The sequence below is a fragment of the Dendropsophus ebraccatus genome, chromosome 4, assembly GCF_027789765.1.
Source record: "Dendropsophus ebraccatus isolate aDenEbr1 chromosome 4, aDenEbr1.pat, whole genome shotgun sequence".
Taxonomy (NCBI): domain Eukaryota; kingdom Metazoa; phylum Chordata; class Amphibia; order Anura; family Hylidae; genus Dendropsophus; species Dendropsophus ebraccatus.
Genome location: NC_091457.1, coordinates 168,134,800 through 168,154,572, shown reverse-complemented (window position 1 = coordinate 168,154,572; position 19,773 = coordinate 168,134,800). Strand labels below are relative to the sequence as shown.

General features: G+C 49.5%; 1 protein-coding gene across 1 annotated transcript in view; it reads left to right on the top strand.

The window, feature by feature from the left end:
* The window catches only part of SNX7 (sorting nexin 7), a 78,503-nt gene that overhangs the window by 48,264 nt on the left and 10,466 nt on the right, over positions 1-19,773 (top strand). Inside the window, exons 3-8 of the mRNA XM_069969088.1 lie at positions 879-989; positions 3,780-3,944; positions 7,572-7,770; positions 8,006-8,205; positions 15,156-15,242; positions 19,574-19,726. Of these exons, the coding sequence (XP_069825189.1) occupies positions 879-989; positions 3,780-3,944; positions 7,572-7,770; positions 8,006-8,205; positions 15,156-15,242; positions 19,574-19,726 (915 nt within the window). The remainder of the gene's footprint in view (positions 1-878; positions 990-3,779; positions 3,945-7,571; positions 7,771-8,005; positions 8,206-15,155; positions 15,243-19,573; positions 19,727-19,773) is intronic.

Sequence of the window (19,773 nt, the reverse complement as noted above, 5' to 3'; positions counted from 1 at the left end):
ACTGTGTGTGTGTATGATACACTGTGTGTGTATGATACACTGTGTGTGTGTGTGTGTATGATACACTGTGTGTGTGTGTGTGTATGATACTGTGTGTGTGTGTGTGTATGATACTGTGTGTGTGTGTGTGTATGATACTGTGTGTGTGTGTGTGTATGATACACTGTGTGTGTGTGTGTATGATACACTGTGTGTGTGTGTGTATGATACACTGTGTGTGTGTGTGTATGATACACTGTGTGTGTGTGTGTATGATACACTGTGTGTGTGTGTGTATGATACACTGTGTGTGTGTGTGTGTATGATACACTGTGTGTGTGTGTGTGTGATACACTGTGTGTGTGTGTGATACACTGTGTGTGTGTGTGATACACTGTGTGTGTGTGTGTGTGATACACTGTGTGTGTGTGTGTGTGATACACTGTGTGTGTGTGTGTATGATACACTGTGTGTGTGTGTGTGTATGATACACTGTGTGTGTGTGTGTGTATGATACACTGTGTGTGTGTGTGTATGATACACTGTGTGTGTGTGTGTGTATGATACACTGTGTGTGTGTGTGTATGATATGTTGTGTATACCACTTCTTGCAGGACATACAGCAGCTGATAAGTACTGGAAGACTGGAGATTTTTTTTTTAACAGAAGTAAATTACAAATCTCTGGCACTTTCTGTCACCAGTTGATTTGATTCTAGAACGATAACTTTCCTATTAGCATAGCTATATGAGACCTTGTGCTATGTGTCACCTTATGTTAGAGCCGATATACAGTATATGGAGAGAACCTGCCGCTGTATGGATGCTACACGATTGGTCGGGATTTTTTTTGTTTTTTCCCTCGTTTATGGTGATTGATTTATCGTTTTATATTCTCAGACGACTCGCAGTCAGTTTGACTCCAGTGAGTTTGAAGTCCGGAGACGATATCAAGATTTCCTGTGGTTAAAAAGCCGACTAGAAGAAGCTCATCCGACATTAATAATCCCGGTGAGTCCTGCGTGGTGGGAGGCCGAGACCCCGGGCCGAGATGTACAACGGCCGGACCATCTGCTAATACAGCACCTACTGCCTCTTGTGTCAGCCCCCGCCAGTCCTCCCAGTGGCTCTTGTATCCCCCCAGTCCTCCTAGTGTGTAAGCTCCTGTGTCCCCCCCAGGTCCTCCTAGTGTGTAAGCTCTTGTGTCCCCCCCCCAGTCCTCCTAGTGTGTAAGCTCTTGTGTCCCCCCCAGTCCTCCTAGTGTGTAAGCTCCTGTCCCCGCCAGTCCTCCCAGTGGCTCTTGTATCCCCCCAGTCCTCCTAGTGTGTAAGCTCTTGTGTCCCCCCCCCAGTCCTCCTAGTGTGTAAGCTCTTGTGTCCCCCCAGTCCTCCTAGTGTGTAAGCTCTTGTGTCCCCCCAGTCCTCCTCCAAGTGTGTAAGCTCTTGTGCCCCCCCCCCCTCCAGTCCTCCAAGTGTGTAAGCTCTTGTGTCCCCCCCCAGTCCTCCTAGTGTGTAAGCTCGTGTCCCCCCAGTCCTCCTAGTGTGTAAGCTCGTGTCCCCCCCAGTCCTCCTAGTGTGTAAGCTCTTGTGTCCCCCCCAGTCCTCCAAGTGTGTAAGCTCTTGTGTCCCCCCAGTCCTCCTCCAAGTGTGTAAGCTCTTGTGCCCCCCCCCCTCCAGTCCTCCAAGTGTGTAAGCTCTTGTGTCCCCCCCCAGTCCTCCTAGTGTGTAAGCTCGTGTCCCCCCAGTCCTCCTAGTGTGTAAGCTCGTGTCCCCCCCAGTCCTCCTAGTGTGTAAGCTCCTGTGTCCCCCAGTCCTCCTCCTAGTCTGTAAGCTCCTGTGTCCCCCCAGTCCTCCTAGTCTGTAAGCTCCTGTGTCCCCCCAGTCCTCCTAGTGTGTAATCTCTTGTGTCCCCCAGTCCTCCTAGTGTGTAAGCTCTTTTGTCCCCCCCACAGTCCTCCTAGTGTGTAAGCTCTTGTGTCCCCCCCAGTCCTCCTAGTGTGTAAGCTCTTGTGTCCCCCCAGTCCTCCTAGTGTGTAAGCTCTTGCACCCCAGTCCTCCTAGTGTGTAAGCTCTTGTGTCCCCCCCCAGTCCCCCTAGTGTGTAAGCTCTTGTGTCCCCCCCAGTCCTCCTAGTGTGTAAGCTCTTGTGTCCCCCCCAGTCCTCCTAGTGTGTAAGCTCTTGTGTCCCCCCCCCCAGTCCTCCTAGTGTGTAAGCTCTTGCCCCCCCCCCTCCAGTCCTCCTAGTGTGTAATCTCTTCCCCCCCCCCCCTCCAGTCCTCCTAGTGTGTAAGCTCTTGTGTCCCCCCAGTCCTCCAAGTGTGTAAGCTCTCGTGCCCCCCCGTCCTCCTAGTGTGTAAGCTCTTGTGTCCCCCCCCAGTCCTCCTAGTGTGTAAGCTCTTGTGTCCCCCCCCAGTCCTCCAAGTCTGTAAGCTCTTGTGTCCCCCCCAGTCCCCCTAGTGTGTAAGCTCTTGTCTTCCCCAGTCCTCCTAGTGTGTAAGCTCGTGTGTCCCCCCCCCCCAGTCCTCCTAGTGTGTAAGCTCTTGTGTCCCCCTAGTCCTCCTAGTGTGTAAGCTCTTGTGTCCCCCCCCCCCAGTCCTCTAAGTCTGTAAGCTCTTGTGTCCCCCCCAGTCCTCCGAGTGTGTAAGCTCTTGTGTCCCCCCCAGTCCTCCTAGTGTGTAAGCTCTTGTGTCCCCCCCCCCAGTCCTCCTAGTGTGTAAGCTCTTGTGTCCCCCCCAGTCCTCCTAGTGTGTAAGCTCTTGTGTCCCCCCCAGTCCTCCTAGTGTGTAAGCTCATGTGTCCCCCCCAGTCCTCCTAGTGTGTAATCTCTTGTGTCCCCCCAGTCCTCCTAGTGTGTAAGCTCGTGTGTCCCCCCAGTCCTTTTAGTGTGTAAGCTCTTGTGTCCCCCCCACAGTCCTCCTAGTGTGTAAGCTCTTGTGTCCCCCCCAGTCCTCCTAGTGTGTAAGCTCTTGTGTCCCCCCCACAGTCCTCATAGTGTGTAAGCTCTTGTGTCCCCCCAGTCCTCCTAGTGTGTAAGCTCTTGTGTCCCCCCCACAGTCCTCATAGTGTGTAAGCTCTTGTGTCCCCCCCAGTCCTCCTAGTGTGTAAGCTCTTGTGTCCCCCCCAGTCCTCCTAGTGTGTAAGCTCTTGTGTCCCCCCCACAGTCCTCCTAGTGTGTAAGCTCTTGTGTCCCCCCCACAGTCCTCCTAGTGTGTAAGCTCTTGTGTCCCCCCCAGTCCTCCTAGTGTGTAAGCTCTTGTGTCCCCCCCAGTCCTCCTAGTGTGTAAGCTCTTGTGTCCCCCCCAGTCCTCCTAGTGTGTAAGCTCTTGTGTCCCCCCAGTCCTCCTAGTGTGTAAGTGCGGTTCTCTGCACTTTTGATTCCAGGGCAGGTAACTAGCCCGCAGCCGTGTGCTTCGCTTCCCCTTTGGGTGGGGAGATTATTTGGGGTCTGACCGTTCACACCCCTGCGACTAATCATAAAAGTTCTTCCCAACCTTCGGGACACATTAGTGGAGAATATTCCAGATCTTTTTGCAAAATGTCGTCGTCTCCAGATGCAAAGTGACGGGGTTGGAAGCGTTTTCTTGGCGGCTCGTCCTACGTGTGGGATCCAAGCTCAGCAGTTTTTCCGCAGGATCTTGGCTCTCAGGATTGTACTGATCTCCCAGAAAGTGCCAGTCCTGCGACGTGTGTGTATATGTGTGTGTGTGTATATATATATAATATATATATGTATACATACACACAGACCTGGTAACTGGGGTGTGCGGCTATCGGGGCTCAGTGGCTTTGTTTTCTCTTTTCAGCCGTTACCGGAGAAGTTCATAGTTAAAGGGATGGTGGAGCGGTTTAATGAGGACTTCATTGAGACGCGGAGGAAGGCCTTGCATAAATTCCTGAGCAGAATCGCTGATCATCCCACGCTAACCTTTAATGAGGACTTCCGGATCTTCCTGACTGCGCAGGCCTGGGTGAGAGACTCCAGGGGTTTACCTTTAGCAGCCGCTGATGTTTTATTTCTGCTCCAGTCGTTTCCCTTTATGACATTTAATCTATAAACATTTCTTCTTTTCAGGAAATTGAAGGAAACTGCTTCATTTTAGGCCCCGTTCCCACTGAGCAAAACTAGCGGAATTCCACGGCGGAATTGTCCGCCGCGAAATGCCGTTAGCCTCTCTCTCATAATGGGAGTCTATGGGAGGTGCGCTCCTGCCCTGTCTGCGCTGAAGAATGAACATGTTCATTCTTCAGCGTGGTCAGAGCAGGAGCGCGCACCTCCCATAGACTCCCATTATGAGCCGGAGGCTAACTGCATTCCGCTAGTTTTGCTCAGTGGGAACGGGGCCTTAATGTTAGAGATTCCTCCATATACAGTCATGGCCAAAAGTTTTGAGAATGATACAAATATAAATTTTTACAAAGTCTACTGCTTCAGTTTTTGAAATGGCAATTTTCATTTACTCCAGAATGTTATAAAGATTGATCAGCTTATCAGCAATTACTTGCACAGTCAATATTTGCCTAGAAAATCAACTTTATCCCCCAAAACACATTTCAACATCATTGCAGCCTTACAAGGACCAGCTAACATTGTTTCAGTGATCGCTCCAGTAACACAGGTGTGAGTGTTAATGAGGACAGGGCTGGAGATCAATCTGTTATGATTAAGTAAGAATGACACCACTGGACACTTTAAAAGGAGGCTGGTGCTTGGCATCATTGTCTCTCTTCTGTTACCATGGTTATCTCTAAAGAAACATGTGCAGCCATCATTGCACTGCACAAAAATGGCCGAACAGGGAAGAGTATCGCAGCTAGAAAGATTGCACCTCAGTCACCAATCTATCGCATCATCAAGAACTTCAAGGAGAGAGGTTCCATTGTTGCCAAAAAGGCTCCAGGGCGCCCAAGAAAGAGCAGCAAGTGCCAGGACCGTCTCTTAAAAGTGTGGTCAGCTGCGGGATGGGGCTACTAGCAGTGCAGAGCTTGCTCAGGAATGGCAGCAGGCAGGTGTGAGGGCATCTGCACTGTGCACTGTGAGACTGCGGAGACTCTTGGAGCAAGGCCTGGTCTCATGGAGGGCAGCAAAGAAGCCACTTCTCTCCAGAAAAACATCAGGGACAGACTGATATTCTGCAAAAGGTCCAGGGAGCGGACTGCTGAGGACTGGGGGAAAGGTGCAGGGAGTGGACTGCTGAGGACTGGGGGAAAGGTCCAGGGAGCGGACTGCTGAGGACTGGGGGAAAGGTCCAGGGAGTGGACTGCTGAGGACTGGGGGAAAGGTCCAGGGAGCGGACTGCTGAGGACTGGGGGAAAGGTGCAGGGAGCGGACTGCTGAGGACTGGGGGAAAGGTGCAGGGAGTGGACTGCTGAGGACTGGGGGAAAGGTCCAGGGAGCGGACTGCTGAGGACTGGGGGAAAGTCATTGTATCTGATAAATCCCCTTTCCGATTGTTTGGGACATCTGGAAAACATTAAATCAGTGAAGACGAGGTGAGCGCTACCACCAGTCTTGTCTCATGCCAACTGTAACCGGCATACTGAAACCATTCATGTGTGGGGTTGCTTCTCAGCCAAGGGAACCGGCTCTCTCGCAGTCTTGCCTAAAAACACGGCCATGAATAAAGAATGGGACCAGAATGTCCTCCAAGAGCAACTTCTCCCAACCGTCCAAGAGCAGTTTGGCCATCAACAATGCCTTTTCCAGCATGATGGAGCACCTTGCCATAAAGCAAAGGTAATAACTAAATGGCTCCGGGAACAAAACATAGAGATTTTGGGTCCATGGCCTGGAAACTCCCCAGACCTTATAATCCCATTGAGAACTTGTGGTCAATCATCAAGAGACGGGTGGACAAACAAAAACCAACAAATTCTGACAAAATACAAGCATTGATTGTGCAAGAATGGACGTCAATCAGTCAGGATTTGGTCCAGAAGTTGTGTGAGAGCAGCCGGGGAGAATTGCAGAGTTCTTGAAGAAGAAGGCGAAACACTGCAAATATTGACTTGCTGCAGTAACTCATTCTGTCAGTATAAGCTTCTGTTACTCATAATATGATGCAATTATATTTCTGTATGTGATAAAAACATCTGACAAACACACAGAAAAACCAGCAGATCATGTGAAAATATCAGATTTGTGTCATTCTCAAAACTTTTGGCCATGACTGTATGTGCATGTTGTATCATGGGACGATGACTTTAACCCCTTCCCAACATTTGCTATTACCTCATGAGAATTATTCTTCTATCCATTCTCTCTCCCCCCCCCCCCCCCCCCCAAATTCTAATTTGTCAGTCGTAATCATTGGCTGCTTCGGGGGCACCTTTTATTCTGCCCTGACCACCACCCTAACCCCAAAAACATTTCTCAGATATGCCTGACGCAGCAAAACTGCTTGTACAGGCTCTTAATATGTCCTGCTTGGACTACTGTAACATCCTCCTCTCTGGCCTTTGGAGTCTGGAGAATGAGGCGGGGACAGAGAGGAGTCTGGAGAATGAGGCGGGGACAGAGAGGAGTCTGGTGGAGGAAGAGGAGGGGGACAGAGAGGAGTCTGGTGGAGGAAGAGGAGGGGGACAGAGAGGAGTCTGGTGGAGGAAGAGGAGGGGGACAGAGAGGAGTCTGGTGGAGGAAGAGGAGGGGGACAGAGAGGAGTCTGGTGGAGGAAGAGGAGGGGGACAGAGAGGAGTCTGGTGGAGGAAGAGGAGGGGGACAGAGAGGAGTCTGGTGGAGGAGGAGGGGGGGACAGAGAGGAGTCTGGTGGAGGTGGGGACAGAGAGGAGTCTGGTGGAGGTGGGGACAGAGAGGAGTCTGGTGGAGGAGGAGGGGGACAGAGAGGAGTCTGGTGGAGGTGGAGACAGAGAGGAGTCTGGTGGAGGTGGAGACAGAGAGGAGTCTGGTGGAGGTGGGGACAGAGAGGAGTCTGGTGGAGGAGGGGGACAGAGAGGAGTCTGGTGGAGGAGGGGGACAGAGGAGTCTGGTGGAGGAGGGGGACAGAGAGGAGTCTGGAGGAGGTGGGGACAGAGAGGAGTCTGGTGGAGGAGGAGGGAGACAGAGAGGAGTCTGGTGGAGGAGGGGGACAGAGAGGAGTCTGGAGGAGGAGGGGGACAGAGAGGAGTCTGGAGGAGGTGGGGACAGAGAGGAGTCTGGTGGAGGAGGAGGGGGACAGAGAGGAGTCTGGTGGAGGAGGGGGACAGAGAGGAGTCTGGTGGAGGAGGGGGACAGAGAGGAGTCTGGAGGAGGAGGAGGGGGACAGAGAGGAGTCTGGTGGAGGAGGAGGGGGACAGAGAGGAGTCTGGTGGAGGAGGAGGGGGACAGAGAGGAGTCTGGTGGAGGAGGAGGGGGACAGAGAGGAGTCTGTCAATCCACAGAATCCACATATATCAATCCACAGGTGATAAAAACAACTTTTTACCAGAACAAGCACCATGAGATGTGATATAAAATAAGTAATGAAAGCTGCAACATTTACCCTTTACACCTGTGGAGAGCAGTCAGACTGTAAATAGAGGGCGACAGGGTCACTTTAACCTTCCTCATAGACGTGTTTTGTGTGTTGCACATCGATCTGTCCCTTTCTTTCTTGCTCCAGGAGTTGACGTCCCATAAGAAGCAGGGTCCGGGGCTCCTCAGCCGGATGGGGCAGACGCTCAGGGCCGTGGCGTCTTCTGTGCGAGGAGTCAAGAACCGCCCAGAGGAGTTTACAGAACTGGCGGAATATGTGGACACATTTGGCCAGAAGATTTCCGTATTAGACAAAGTGTCGCAGAGGATTCATAAAGAGCAGAAAGGTAGATGACGCCACTTCCTGCAGGACATACAGCAGCTGATAAGTACTGGAGAGAATAAACCACTTCATGCAGGACATACAGCAGCTGATAAGTACTGAAAGACTGGAGATTTTTAAATAGAAGTAAATTACAAATCTGTATAACTTTTTGACACCAGTTAATCTGAAAGTAAAACATTTTTGGTGAACTCCCCCTTTAATACCGCCCTAAATCACTGTCATCCATTGCCTTACAGATTATTATGAGGAGATGAAGGAATACGGTCCTATCTACACGCTGTGGTCGGCCTCGGAGGAGGACCTGGTGGAACCCCTCAGGGGGGTAGCCGGCTGCATAGACAAGTGCTGTAAGGTGACGGAAGCCTTGAACGGCCAGCTCTCCAGTGATCTGATCCCCATTATTCATGAGTACGTCCTGTACAGTGAGACGCTTTCTGTAAGTACGGCCTGCGGCACTATGGGGGGGGGGGGGTATGCGCGGGGACACGATTAGCAGATGACGCTGGGGACTCTGAGGATTTAGGAACGTTCCTTCCTGATAAATTTTTCACGGCTTTGAGCTATTGTACGACTTAAAGTGAACTTGTCAGGATGAATTATGGTGCAGGAACTATTAGTACATGAAGGCTGCCCCATCTATCGGCCCCGGCTTCTATCACTGGGGCAATGGGGACGTTTGTCTTCATTGTGGAGGTCAGTCTGGGGTCAGTGTATGTCCAATATGCCTATATTCTGTGCTGGGCACAGGGGTTATTATAGGACACTGAAGGGCTTAGGGCCCTATTCCACAGTAACGATAATCGGCTGGATCGGCCCCATTTGGCCCGATTCGGCCGATTATCGTTTGGTGAAATAGAGAGAACGATCAGCCGATGATCGTGCCATCGGCTGATCATTCATTTAGGGCCAGACCTAAAATCATCGTTCCCCCACCGCGCATCGCTACGGTTGAATAGCGGTGCGCGGCGGGCGGGCGACGATTTGAGAAGCAGCAGCATCATACATTACCTGCAGGTCTTCTCCGCGCTGTCTTCATCCCCGGGTCCCGCGCGCTCTATCTTCAGAATGGCCGGTCAGCTGACGGAGCGCTCAGCCAATCACAGGCCGGGACCGCCGCGGCCTGTCAGCTGACCGGCCATTCTGAAGATAGAGCGCGGGGCCCGGGGATGAAGACTGAGCGGAGAAGAAGCCTGGACAGGTAATGTATGATGCTGCGAGGACATCGGTAACGATGTCCCTGCAGCCCTCGCTCAACGATCATCGGGCCGTGGAATAGGCCCAGTAAATAAGCAGCGATCTAGCAGATCGGTGCTCGTTAAAGGACAACTCCCGCGGGACCCCCAAAAAAAAAAAAAACACAGACACACACAGACACCATACTCACCATCTCTCCGGTGACGATCGCCACTCGATTCGCCCGCCGCCCGCCTCTCCGTCGCCGCCGTCCGCCATCCAGCGATGTCTCCGACTTCCGGTTCCAGGGGATGGAAAAGGCTGCCAGTGCACTTGCGCACCGGCAGCCTTTTCATTGGCTGGAGCGCATCACATGGCTTCCAGCAAGCTCAGCCAATCAGGGCTGAGCAAGCTGGAAGCCATGTGATGCGCTCCAGCCAATGAAAAGGCTGCTGGTGCGCATGTGCACCAGCAGCCTTTTCATCCCCATTCACTTTGCATGAAGACGCCGAGGAGGAAGAAGACCCGGACCGCCCCCCGGCTCTGACGTCGTCGTCACCAGATGCCGCCCGGGAGAAGAGGACCGTGACGATCGTAATAGGTAATGTATATATTCTTTAACTTCCGGGCGGGGGGTTGGGGGTCCGAAAGTGGGGGAAGGGGGCCAGACCGGGTATTTAAACACATTACAAAGTTATATAACTTTGTAATGTGTGTTAAATGAGCAAAAAAAAATTTTTGTGGGAGTTGTCCTTTAACATCGTTGATCGGGCCCTCCTCGGCCCGTGGAATAGGACCCTTAGTCTGTGCAGCTGGAACCGATGCTCTTACTGACATCCTTCTCTTTTACTGACATCCTCCCCCCACTTACCGACATACTTCCCTCTTACTGTCATCCTTCCCTCTTACTGACATCCTCCCCCTTCTTACTGTCATCCTTCCCACTTACTGACATCCTCCCCTCACTTACTGACATCCTCCCCTCACTTACTGACATCCTCCCCTCACTTACTGACGTCCTTCCCCTTCTTTACTGACATCCTTCCTCTTCTTACTGACATCCTCCCCCACTTACTTACATCTTCCCCCTTCTTACTGACATCCTTCCCCTTAACATCCTAGATTCAGCCTCATACTTTCCAGAAAAGAACCTACCCGCACACGGTGCTCCCCGCATCCACCTCACACAGTGCGCCTGCATTCTCTGTATCTGCTGCACCCGTAGGCTCTGCCCTCACTGCACAGTGCCCCCGCCCCGGGCACACAGTGCCCCCGCCCCGGGCACACAGTGCCCCCGCCCCGGGCACACAGTGCCCCCGCCCCGGGCACACAGTGCCCCCGCCCCGGGCACACAGTGCCCCCGCCCCGGGCACACAGTGCCCCCGCCCCGGGCACACAGTGCCCCCGCCCCGGGCACACAGTGCCCCCGCCCCGGGCACACAGTGCCCCCGCCCCGGGCACACAGTGCCCCCGCCCCGGGCACACAGTGCCCCCGCCCCGCGCACACAGTGCCCCCGCCCCGCGCACACAGTGCCCCCGCCCCGCGCACACAGTGCCCCCGCCCCACGCACACAGTGCCCCTGCCCTCGCCCCGCGCACACAGTGCTCCCGCGCACACAGTGCCCCCGCCCCGCGCACACAGTGCCCCCGCGCACACAGTGCCCCCGCGCACACAGTGCCCCCGCGCATACAGTGCCCCCGCGCACACAGTGCCCCCGCGCACACAGTGCCCCCGCGCACACAGTGCCCCCGCGCACACAGTGCCCCCGCGCACACAGTGCCCCCGCCCCGCGCACACAGTGCCCCCGCCCCGCGCACACAGTGCCCCCGCCCCGCGCACACAGTGCCCCCGCCCCGCGCACAGTACTAAAAATATAAATGTCTGCAATTATTCCATTAAGATTGTACAGAAGGAGCAGCAGAGTTTTAGCTGGCACTGAGTGACCCTGGTAAAGCTGCTGGTGGAAGTTGTGTCCTCCGTCTCTTCCTGCCGGAGTTCTCATCAGGACGGCTATTTGCTGCTGTGTATTAGTGTCAGTCTCTGTTCCTGGATAATGTGACACCCTGTGTGCCCATCGAGACGTGCCCCCCGGCGCTCCACATTACCCGCTGCTCTTAGGATTTCTGGAGTTCTATGAATGCTGACAGTCGTAGCGGTGACTGTTAGTGAGGGGATTTGGCGGGGTTTCAGTGCCCTGTATGGAGGGGAGTACCAGCAGAAACAGACAATTACAGACGTCTATGACTCCAGCCATGATACCTCTATAGTGTCCTCAGATACCTCTGTAGTGTCCAGTATTCTGCCGAGTATATGAAACTTCTGTGACGTGAGACTGTCCACTCAGGAAGCAGCACTGACTGACACTCACTGCCACCTGCAGCACTGACTGACACTGTCACCTGCAGTCAGCCAGACCCCCTCAATAACGGAGGCTTCTGCAGGCGGGGAGCGCACACCACTTCTCACTACCTTCTCCCACCATGTATCACTATTACACGGAGCCATGTGTCACTATTACACGGAGCCATGTATCACTATTACACGTAGCCATGTGTCACTATTACAGGTAGCCATGTATCACTATTACACGTAGCCATGTGTCACTATTATACGTAGCCATGTATCACTATTACACAGCCATGTATCACTATTACCCGGAGCCATGTGTCACTATTACACGTAGCCATGTATCACTATTATACGTAGCCATGTATCACTATTACACGGAGCCATGTATCACTATTACACGTAGCCATGTATCACTATTACACGTAGCCATGTGTCACTATTACACGTAGCCATGTGTCACTATTACACGTAGCCATGTGTCACTATTACACGTAGCCATGTGTCACTATTACACGGAGCCGTGTATCACTATTACACGTAGCCTTGTATCACTATTACACGTAGCCATGTATCACTATTACACGTAGCCATGTGTCACTATTACACGTAGCCATGTATCACTATTACACGGAGCCATGTATCACTATTAGACGTAGCCATGTATCACTATTACACGTAGCCATGTGTCACTATTACACGTAGCCATGTGTCACTATTACACGTAGCCATGTGTCACTATTACACGTAGCCATGTGTCACTATTACACGTAGCCATGTGTCACTATTACACGTAGCCATGTGTCACTATTACACGGAGCCATGTGTCACTATTACACGTAGCCATGTATCACTATTACACGTAGCCATGTGTCACTATTACACGGAGCCATGTGTCACTATTACACGGAGCCATGTGTCACTATTACACGTAGCCATGTGTCACTATTACACGTAGCCATGTATCACTATTACACGTAGCCATGTATCACTATTACACGTAGCCATGTGTCACTATTACACGTAGCCATGTATCACTATTACACGTAGCCATGTGTCACTATTACACAGAGCCATGTATCACTATTACACGTAGCCATGTGTCACTATTACACGGAGCCATGTGTCACTATTACACGGAGCCATGTATCACTATTACACGGAGCCATGTGTCACTATTACACGTAGCCATGTGTCACTATTACACGTAGCCATGTGTCACTATTACACGTAGCCGTGTATCACTATTACACGTAGCCTTGTGTCACTATTACACGTAGCCATGTGTCACTATTACACGGAGCCATGTGTCACTATTACACGTAGCCATGTATCACTATTACACGTAGCCATGTGTCACTATTACACGTATCCATGTGTCACTATTACACGTAGCCATGTGTCACTATTACACGTAGCCATGTGTCACTATTACACGTAGCCATGTATCACTATTACACGTAGCCATGTATCACTATTACACGGAGCCGTGTATCACTATTAGACGTAGCCGTGTATCACTATTAGACGTAGCCGTGTATCACTATTAGACGTAGCCATGTATCACTATTACACGTAGCCATGTATCACTATTACACGTAGCCATGTGTCACTATTACACGTAGCCGCGTGTCACTATTACACGTAGCCATGTGTCACTATTACACGTAGCCATGTATCACTATTACACGTAGCCATGTATCACTATTACACGTATCCATGTGTCACTATTACACGTAGCCATGTGTCACTATTACACGTAGCCATGTGTCACTATTACACGTAGCCATGTGTCACTATTACACGTAGCCGTGTATCACTATTACACGGAGCCGTGTATCACTATTAGACGGAGCCGTGTATCACTATTAGACGTAGCCGTGTATCACTATTAGACGTAGCCATGTATCACTATTACACATCCCCATGTATCACTATTACACGTAGCCATGTGTCACTATTACACGTAGCCATGTGTCACTATTACACGTAGCCATGTGTCACTATTACACGTAGCCATGTGTCACTATTACACGTATCCATGTGTCACTATTACACGTAGCCATGTGTCACTATTACACGTAGCCATGTGTCACTATTACACGTAGCCATGTGTCACTATTACACATAGCCGTGTGTCACTATTACACGTAGCCGTATATCACTATTACACGTAGCCATGTATCACTATTACACGTAGCCATGTATCACTATTACACGTAGCCATGTATCAGTATTACACGTAGCCATGTATCAGTATTACACGTAGCCATGTATCACTATTACACGGAGCCATGTGTCACTATTACACGTAGCCATGTGTCACTATTACACGTAGCCATGTATCAGTATTACACGGAGCAGTGTATCACTATTACACGTAGTATCACTATTACACGTAGCCATGTATCACTATTACACGTAGCCATGTATCACTATTAGACGTAGCCATGTATCACTATTAGACGTAGCCATGTATCACTATTACACGTAGCCATGTATCACTATTACACGTAGCCATGTATCACTATTACACATAGCCATGTATCACTATTACACGTAGTATCACTATTACACGTAGCCATGTGTCACTATTACACGTAGCCATGTATCACTATTACACGTATCCATGTGTCACTATTACACGTAGCCATGTGTCACTATTACACGGAGCCATGTATCACTATTACACGGAGCCATGTGTCACTATTACACGTAGTCATGTGTCACTATTACACGTAGCCATGTGTCACTATTACACGTAGCCATGTATCACTATTACACGGAGCCATGTGTCACTATTACACGTAGCCATGTGTCACTATTACACGTAGCCATGTATCAGTATTACACGTAGCCATGTATCACTATTAGACGTAGCCATGTATCACTATTAGACGTAGCCATGTATCACTATTACACGTAGCCATGTATCACTATTACACATAGCCATGTATCACTATTACACGTAGTATCACTATTACACGTAGCCATGTATCACTATTACACGTAGCCATGTATCACTATTAGACGTAGCCATGTATCACTATTAGACGTAGCCATGTATCACTATTACACGTAGCCATGTATCACTATTACACGTAGCCATGTATCACTATTACACATAGCCATGTATCACTATTACACGTAGTATCACTATTACACGGAGCCATGTGTCACTATTACACGTAGCCATGTGTCACTATTACACAGAGCCATGTGTCACTATTACACGTAGCCATGTATCAGTATTACACGGAGCAGTGTATCACTATTACACGTAGTATCACTATTACACGTAGCCATGTATCACTATTACACGTAGCCATGTATCACTATTAGACGTAGCCATGTATCACTATTAGACGTAGCCATGTATCACTATTACACGTAGCCATGTATCACTATTACACGTAGCCATGTATCACTATTACACATAGCCATGTATCACTATTACACGTAGTATCACTATTACACGTAGCCATGTGTCCCTATTACACGTAGCCATGTATCACTATTACACGTAGCCATGTATCACTATTACACGTAGCCATGTGTCCCTATTACACGTAGCCATGTATCACTATTACACGGAGCCATGTATCACTATTACACGTAGCCATGTGTCCCTATTACACGTAGCCATGTGTCCCTATTACACGTAGCCATGTATCACTATTACACGTAGCCATGTATCACTATTACACGTAGCCATGTGTCCCTATTACACGTAGCCATGTATCACTATTACACGGAGCCATGTATCACTATTACACGTAGCCATGTGTCCCTATTACACGTAGCCATGTATCACTATTACACATTGTGCTACATTAAGTATTCACTTTTGTCTGGTTTTGTCGTAGGGCGTGCTGAGAAGACGAGACCTGATCCAGGCAGAACTTGACGCCAAAGTGGACGCTCTGGTGAACCGGAAAGCCGACAAGGAGGCTGTAAGTAAAAGCCCACGCCTCTCCTCGCCTCATGTTTGGTTGATGATCTCTGGTTCCTATAGACTACACAGACATGACGCCCTGCGCACAGCCAGAGAGGTGGTCACGGTACACAGTAGTATCCCATGTATCTAAGCTGTCATGCAGGAATGTTGGGTCCCATGGATCATACACTGAGGGATTGTTGTGTATCCAGGATAAGAATCTCCTGTGACTGATCCCGTCCTCGTAGATCCTCCTCACATGCCGCCTATCTGGACGCTATGAGTCATTGAAGAAATCCTGGATGATACAAGTTCCTATTAGGACGCAAAAAGTCGGACGTGGACGTCGCTGGCTGTAATTTCAAATAAGGATAAAGTCTTTGAATTTTCCTTTTTTTATTAGAAATTCATGAGCAGAAGTTCAATGAGCGTCAGCGTGACTGTAATTCGCTTGGACGACTTTCTGAGGACGGCCGTGCAGCCTGTGGCTCGTTTGATGTTTTTGTGAAGAAAGTGGATTTGATGTTTTTTGATCCTGTTTCTCCGCGCTCTTCGGCCGCCCTCTCTCCAGCCGGCTTTCATTCATGTCTCTGTACATTATTTTATGGCTCCGTCTTCCTTGGCGTCTCATTAATCCTCTGACACCGGGATGCGTGTGTTCCAGATGTTGTCCGGAGGCATTAGCCTTGTCTGGTTTGATAGCGACGCATTCTGGATATTCATCGGCAAATGGACTCTGGGGATCCTGTAGGTGCATAGATCACAGATCAGATTGTACAGATTACAGATCAGATCACGGATCAGATTGTACAGATCGCATAGATCGCGGATCAGTTTGTACAGATTACAGATCAAATCAGATTGCACAGATCCAGAGAAGGCAACTATGTATTACTATACAGTGGGCCACCGCAAAGGAACATATCACACAGAACTTGTATTTTGGTTCGTTACCAATGTTTCCTCTCTCAATAGCTATACAGCTGCAGCTGGGGAGCCCCCCATGTTACTCCACAGAGATCTGGATCCATCTGACTGGCCATGTTACTCTATAGAGATCTGGATCCATCTGACCGGCCATGTTTCTCCACAAAAAACTGGATCCATCTGACCGGCCATGTTTCCCCACAGAGATCTGGATCCATCTGACCGGCCTTGTTTCTCCACAGAGATCTGGATCCATCTGACCGGCCATGTTTCTCCACAGAGAACTGGATCCATCTGACTGGGCCATGTTTCCCCACAGAGATCTGAATCCATCTGACTGGCCATGTTTCTGCACAGAGATCTGTATCCATCTGACCAGCCATGTTACTCTATAGAGATCTGTATCCATCTGACCGGCCATGTTCCCCACAGAGATCTGTATCCATCTGACCGGCCATGTTTCTCCACAGAGATCTGGATCCATCTGACCGGCCATGTTTCCCCACAGAGATCTGAATCCATCTGACCGGCCATGTTTCCCCACAGAGATCTGAATCCATCTGACCGGCCATGTTTCTCCACAGAGACCTGGATCCATCTGACCGGCCGTGTTTCTACATAGAGATCTGGATCCATCTGACCGGCCATGTTTCTCCACAGAGACCTGGATCCATCTGACCGGCCGTGTTTCTCTATAGAGATCTGTATCCATCTGACCGGCCATGTTTCCCCACAGAGATCTGGATCCATCTGACCGGCCGTGTTTCTACATAGAGATCTGGATCCATCTGACCGGCCATGTTTCCCCACAGAGATCTGGATCCATCTGACCGGCCGTGTTTCTACATAGAGATCTGGAGATCACTGTTCTCTGTTTACTCTCCTAAACATTCTCCGTATACTCCTCACATCACTACATGAGAGAACCCCAACAGGGTTTACAGGGAGATCTTGGCCCCGAATACCAGGCCTTACTCCTAGTTGCTCTGATCACTGGATTTTTACATCTAACATGGATATGGATTTTAATCTTATATATTTACACACTCTGATATACATAGACTTCACTGGGTTCACACTACGTTTTTTGCAAAAAATGGCTGCATTTGTGCGCATCAGTTTTGGTCCTTTTTTTCCATCGACTTTCATTATGAAAAAAAAAAAGTCTGTTTTTTTTTATGTACACAAAAATGTGGCTGATCATGTTTTTGTGTATGTTAAAAAAATGTGTTTTGGTCCTTTTTTTTTTTTTTTTTTTTTTATAATAGAAGTCAATAGAAAAATGGACCAAAGCAGATGCGCACAAATACAGCCATTTTTCGTCTGTTTTTTTGCAAAAACGGATGATAAAAACGTAGTGTGACCCCAGCCTAAGATCTAGGTCTTTCTGATAGATATCAATTTCTTATTATTACTGGTGTGATCTAACTTATTTGGAGAAGAAGGAACTTCGCTACCCTCCAGTGTTCTCTGTTGTGGACGTGTCCGTATTTATATCGAGAACCTTGATGTCAGTTATCACTGTGTCGACATCTTTCCCCAAAGAGACTAAAGTCTAAAATAAATCCGTAGATCCGAAGCTGATCATTCAATCTGTCCAATTACTAAACAATTCCAGATGCCAGCATAATGCGCGGAGTGGTATTCTCTGCCAGTATCGCTCTGCTATTCGGAAAACACAATCTGTGCGCACATTTCGGGCTGTTGTCACCCGGGGGACGTCCAATAGCTGCGAGATTATTTTCCTGTGTATTTGTGGAGCACAGATGCTGATGGTCCTCGCTGGGGGAGAGGAGGACGCGGACTGTGTGTTACCAAACTCCTGTTGTGTGTGATCGCTGCGCCCCAGGTGCGGACCTGGCTGTAGGGAATATAGGCCTGCAAAATAGTCTGTGGCAGCAAAGAATCTCTTAATCTGTGATTGGCCAAAATAAGCAGATAAGGCGGACACGTAAAGGGTACTCGTACTATCATGGGTGCCTGGTTTTAACCCCTTGTTCAGCCCGGTCTGAAGATAAACCAATACATTGCTAATATTCGGATGAAACTGAACTGGATGGAAAAAATATTGGGCCAAACCATCTCCGCTTTGGCCACAATGGGCGCCAGGATTAGATAAGTGGACTCCTGAAGCTTCCGGAAAAGCCCTGGAAGCAATGGGATTGGAGGCAAAGCATATGTTAGAGGAAGACGTCCCATTTCTGGGTCAGATCATCTATCCTCGAGACTGGATCCTCTATTCTGAGGGAGAAATATGTGGAGGCTTTGATTTGTTTCTTGAGGCGACCGGGTCTATTTCAGTTACCCATCTTTTGGCCAAGAGTCCCTTCTTCAGGGTCCATTCTCCTGGGGGAAGAGCTTGCCTGCTGAGGCCATTGTCCCTTATCTACCTGTCCAAGGATAGAGAACTGGGATCCTCGGAGGACAGGTTCTGTGAGGCCTAATACACACGTTCCGTGTTTACTGGACGTGTGGTCCGTGGAAACCCTGTAGTGTATGCTGCTTCATTACAGTGCAGCGAATATTCGAAGACTTTCCCCGCTGCCAGCACCATATTGGTCGATGATGCCGCTTGGGGGGAACCCCACTACAGGACAACCACGGACGGCACGTCTGTGAAACATGGATCTTGTGTATAAGGCCTAAGTAAAGTGTCCTTGTGTGAGTTTGAGCCCAATGAACCCCGGAATTTGAGATGGTTATGGAGCCCAGTACGGACACGGCTTAATGATGGGATACTGTCTCTCTCCCTGAAATGAGAATTTTTGTACCTTTTTTGAGAAAAAGAAAATATCATCTGCTGGGAGGAGACCAGCAAGATTCCCAGGAAGACCTTCTAAGTGGCTTGTACAAGGTCGTACTTCTGTACTGTCCCCTCCAGCCCCAGGATAGCGCCGGAGGAGGGGAACACAGTGGTAAAGGGAAGCAAGGGAAGACAATGGGACCCCCGATCAATCCTGCAAACATGCAAAAAAATGGCCCAAATGGCCAACATAAAGAGTGAAGATGTTTGTTTTTTGTACGCATATGGCAAAATAAAAGAGGAAACTTTTTGATACTTCAATTGCTATTTCTTTTGCTATCCATATGTGTGTGTGTGTGTATATATATTTTTATGTATATATATATATATATATATAATATAGTTTTCTGAGTTGTTAAGTTGATGGCCATTTCCTATAACCCTTGTCAGTGTATAATCATTATAAGTTTGACCTCTAAATCACCTACTTATCTACAGATTAAGCAGCATAGTGGCTGTAGTACCCAGCACAGTGACATGTATATGGCAGTGGCCACTCCCGGTACTGCAGCTCAGCCCCTGGGATAATTCACCTTGTTCCGTCCATTTTCAGTCAATCTTTTTATCGATGTGTTTCCCGTATGTTTATGTGACTCCATATTGTGTTTTTTTTGCAGCTGAAGGAAGAGATTGAGAAGCTGGAGGATAAAGTAGAATGCGCCAATAACGCTCTGAAAGCCGACTGGGAGCGATGGACAAAAAACATGCGGACTGACGTAAAAGCTGCGTTTGTGAGCATGGCGGACAGCCGGATCAGCCACTACGAGCAGGTAACCTGGGGCTCAGGCTATGAGGACCCTCTAGTCATCGTCTTTTC